At 30.4% G+C, this 5,041-nt stretch overlaps 1 protein-coding gene across 1 annotated transcript; it reads right to left on the bottom strand.

Moving 5' to 3' along the window:
* Positions 1-613: 613 nt before the first annotated feature.
* Positions 614-2,249, bottom strand: LOC140182764 (uncharacterized). The gene is made up of 3 exons (XM_072230139.1): positions 1,835-2,249; positions 1,449-1,654; positions 614-772 (listed from the first exon to the last, which is right to left on the bottom strand). Exons 1-3 carry the CDS (start codon positions 2,247-2,249, stop codon positions 614-616), a joined length of 780 nt encoding a protein of 259 aa, XP_072086240.1.
* Positions 2,250-5,041: the final 2,792 nt, after the last annotated feature.

Below are 5,041 nucleotides of genomic sequence, written 5' to 3'. Positions count from 1 at the left end.
TCCACAAGCAGAAGCTGAATTTCGATACCTGTTATAGGTTGCAAGGCAGAAGATGGAATTAATGTATATGCCGGCTTTTCAGCAGTTTCTGTATGTATAGGAAGTAACTGAGAAGGAGGATCATCAACCTGAAGACAAGGAGCTGGGTTAGAAACTGGAGTACACCTGGTAGTGAAAGTAGCCTTTGAAAACAGGGTAAGGCCATCACCTGGTGCAAGGGGTGGAGAGGAAGAGGCTGCAGGCATTGTTAGGAACAATTTTGCATATGAAAACTCAGATTCATCAAATTTTACATGTTGAGTAATATAAATCTTGCCACTTTTGGACAAACATTTATATCCTTTAAAGTTAGTAGCATAGCCAATAAAAACACACTTTATTGATCTGTTTTCAAGTTTATTTTTATTGTAAGATTGAATAAAAGGGTAGCAGCTGCTTCCAAAAATTCTAAAAAGACTATAGTCTGGTTTCTTATTAAACAATTTTTCATATGGAGATAAATTGAAAAAAACCTAAGTTGAAATACGATTGATTAAGTAAGACGAAGTAAGAACTGCTTCATCCTAATAAAGCAATGGCATAGAGGCAGTGAAAAGCATAGCTAGACTCATCTCTATGAGATATCAATGTTTTCGTTCTGCAGCCCCATTCTGTTCATGAACATATGGACATGAAAAGCAATGAGTAATGCATGCTCTTGCCAAGAATTCAGAGAAGGCATTGGAGGTATATTTGCCTCCATTGTCTGTTTGTAGTGCTTTAATTTTGTGTCCTGTCAAATTCTTAATATACAATTTATACTGTTGAAAAGCCAGAAAAACTTGTGATTTTGTAACTAATAAAAAGGTAAAAGTGTATCTTGAGAATTCATCAATAAAGGTAATATAATGTCGAAATCCAAGATGAGAAATATGAGGAGAGGGGCCCCAGACATCAGAAAACACCAATTCAAGAGGAGTAGAATATATTGTATTAGAGTCAGAAAAAGGTAATTTGTGCATTTTTGCTTGCACAAATTTCACATGCATGAGTATTTTCATTTACATGCTTCATCGAATGTTGAATATTACATTAAGAGAGAACTAGTTTAACAGATTTAAGAGATAAATACCCTAAGCATTTATGCCACAAATCTAACATTGAACAAGACACAGTAAAAGCAATAGGGGAATTGAGTGAATGAGAGGGTTGAGAGACAGCAACATTTGTAAATTGATATATGCCCTTTTTACGTATACTTTGTAAGAGCACTTTCTGTGTAAATTGGTATTTCACACGACAAAAATTAGCAAAGAATTTAAAATAGACACAATTATCATTAGCAAATTTTGAAACACTAATCAAGTTCTTGGTGATTTTTGGTGTGTGTATCAAGTGCTGGAGATTAAAATATTTTTTGGAATCTAAAGAGTATAGAAAAGAATTTCCAATATGAGAGATGGAGATACCTTCACCATTACCCACTTAAGCCTGTTTTGGGCCGTATATTCTGAACATGTCAACAAATTTGATTGGTTTGGCGTCACATAATGAGAAGCTCCTGTATCTGGGTACCAAGCAGGATCTGCTATAGTATTGGGGACAGCAAGAAAAGCAGTGGGATGGTGAAAGGATGGTGCTGGAGGGGGAGGTGTAGTGGATGCAGTGGAAGGTCCTTGAGGAGAAGTAGAAGAGGTTGAGTAATTCTAATTATAAGCCAAGTTTCTGGATTGTTGTTCTTGATTTTGGGAAGGGAGTGGAATATCTTGATTAAAGTGATTGAAGCAATGCCACGCAATGTGACCAAAACGGCCACAAACTTAGCATTGAGGTCGATTTTGCTGAGAAAATGCACCTCTTCCCCTAGGAAAACGTCCCCCTCTTCCTCGTCGTAATCCGTTTTCCCGAGAAGAGTTGTGAAACACAGGAAAGGAATTTTGGGTGAGATTATCTTGAAGAATGCCACTCCCATTTTTCTTGAATTTCTCTATTATGTCATCGTGAGACATGATGAGGTATTCTACTTCCACAAGACTATAAATTTCTGGTTTGGCATTGACAGTAAGAAGAAGATTTTGGTACTCTTCATAAAGCCCTTCTAATAGAACTTCCACATGTTCTTCCTTAGAGAGAGGATTACCTAAAGCTGCAAGTGAATCGGTCACATTCTTGATTTTAAGAATGTAGTCACTAGCTGTCTGACCTTGTTTCTTTATCGATTTCAGTTGAGCCTTCAGTTGTTTAATCTTCAATTTTCTGCCACATTTCATAGATGAGCATAGAACTTACCATTTTGTTCTTGAACGCATTGTCAATTGAGGCAAGCATGCAAGAAACTAAGTGACAATCATCTTGCTTCCATTGTTTGTAGAGGGAGGATTCAATTCCTGCTTCTTGATCAGACTTAGATGAGAATTGGGGTGGGATTCGTTCTTTGATGAGATGGTCTTCAAAATTCTGACCTTGAATTGCATTGAGTGCTTGTTACTGCCAGGTCTTAAAATTTGTTTCACATAGTTTTTCTGAAATTGGATTGAACGATTGTTGCTGATAGATGATTGGAGGAACATTATTGTTGGTGGGTAAGGAGGGGTTACTAGCAGCCATGGATCTCTTGAAATCCTAAGAGCTCTGGATACCATTAAAGAGTAAAGAAAGAAAGAAAAAATGCAAAGCAAGTGATGTAGAGCAATGTACTGCTAATTGAAAAGAAAATGTATTTTTTAATGAATTACAAAAAGTGAGTTTTGATATGCTACAGTTACATTCTAATTGAAAGACTCATATAGAATGGTAAAAGTCTTTCCATAAAAACTATACACACAATACATAACTAGTTATCAGCTTTTAACACTGTTTTGGACTTTCTTAATCAGCCCATGACCTTGGGCTTCTTTACCTGCCTCAACAAATTGAAAGCAATTACTCAATTAAAAATCAAGCTCCTCCTAAGAAACATAACTTTACTCATATTCTATTAGGTTGGTAATAATATATGAGTAAATCTAACCATCCCTTAGTAAAATAAAGTTCATTACTCCTTTGTTGAACTCTTACATCCATGTAACTAGAACACGAATCAGTCAATACAACTCGAGATGGTATTTGATGAATGTAGTGCATTCTAAACGTTTACGACAAAAGATAATCATACTGAAACCTTAGACGAAAAGAATAAGTTAGAGTAAGAACAATCATCAAATTATCAAAAGAATAATATAATAAATTGACTACATAAAAAATTGTAACTTGTACCTTAAAAGGATTAACTTCAATAAAAAATAAAAAATACATTTTTATTCTATGAAATAATTATAAAAAAATAATAAATTAAAAAAATAATTTGGCTCCCAAATCTAGACTCATAAACCACAAAAGAAACAATATATACAACCTTTAGTAATATAAAAGTAATTATAAAAGTTAATTATTGATATCAATTTTAATTTATGATAATTAGAATTATAAATTTATGTTTAATTTTTTATTTTTTATTATTGATATCTTAATTTTTTAAAATATTTTTTTCTTTTGTAAAATATTATGTGCGTACCATTTAGACTTTTTCTATTATTATTATTATTATTATTATTATTATTATTATTATTATTATTATTATTATTATTATTATTATTATTATTATTAATTTGTCACCATTAACCATTAACCATTAACATGTGTATCAACTTATCATTAATTATGTGTGATTAAAAATTATTGTATAATAATTAAGAATTAGAATTATATCCATTACTATAAGTAAAATTATTAAAAATATTGATGATTGATAATTAGTATAATTATGTATTAAATATTAATTTTTATATAATTATGATAAATATATTTTTTTTTAAATTAATATAATTATATATTATTTATTAAATACTAATTATAATATAATTATAATAAAAAAATTTTTAAAAATAAATTTAGAGAAAAAGGTATATATACTGATATTAAATGCATCACATGAGTATTTTTGACGTCTGAATGTTATCTATTGTAAAATATTATAATGATATATAAAGAGGGACTAAATTTTTTATATATTTGGAGAGTATAGTTTGTAGCGCAATATGGGGGAAAGATAACAGAAGGTTCGGAGTTGTGAAGCTCTCAAATCTCTATATAGTGTGACATATTTAAAATATATTAAGGAAGTGGAGACAAAATTGAGATACTTGAAATCACGAATACTTCTTACAGTATCAACATGAGAACACTAAAGTATAATATAGGGTGGGAAAAGAAGAAGCAGCAGCTTGGATGCTTCTTATTCATGTTCTACTAAGTGCGGGATAATAAAAGTTTGAATCTTAAGAAGAGATACTTATTTTATTATTAATCGAATTTGAACCTTGCTATGCGCATATTTATTGCCATGTTTGGACTTACATGAGACCGGTAGTTGACCCTATTAAATTATTCTGTGTACACGGGCATAGGCAGTAGGCACGTGCTCACGTGTGTGTGATCTCCTCTATAGTTGACCTTACCAAGTTCCAACTGCAATCTCGCTGTGTTTCCCTGCTTGTTTATATGATACTGCTAATTAATGTAGTAGTAATTTAAAGCGTTTGGCACATTTAAAATTCTGTTTTAATTTATTATGTGTTTATTTGTTTGGGTGCTATTATTTTAATAAAAAGAAATTTTTTAATAATTTTTTTTAGTGTATTTGATAAATTTTTAGTAATAAAAACAAAATACTAAAAAAATAAAAAATATTTTTTTGAAAAGTTATAATTTATATTTTTTTAAAAGATTTTAAAAAAATATTTTTTATGTAATAAATAAATAAAAAAATATTTTTATATTATTATACCCAAATATAATTGATAGATAAAAAGATCTTTTTGTATGAGATATTCAAACATAAAATTACTTTTACTTTTTTATAAGATCTTTTAAAAAAAGATAACTCAAAAAAGATCTTTTCATAGAAGCTTACCCAAACAAGGCCTATGTTTTAATCATCAATGTTATATTTTCAACTCATATTTGATTATTGTTCATATCCTGACCCAAAATTCAAGTCAGGCTCAAATTAGAGAAAGTTCAG

The sequence above is a fragment of the Arachis hypogaea genome, chromosome 1 (genome assembly GCF_003086295.3).
Source record: "Arachis hypogaea cultivar Tifrunner chromosome 1, arahy.Tifrunner.gnm2.J5K5, whole genome shotgun sequence".
NCBI classification, from domain to species: domain Eukaryota; kingdom Viridiplantae; phylum Streptophyta; class Magnoliopsida; order Fabales; family Fabaceae; genus Arachis; species Arachis hypogaea.
The sequence above is the reverse complement of the archived record's forward strand: the minus strand, read 5'-3'. Positions and strand labels throughout refer to the sequence as shown.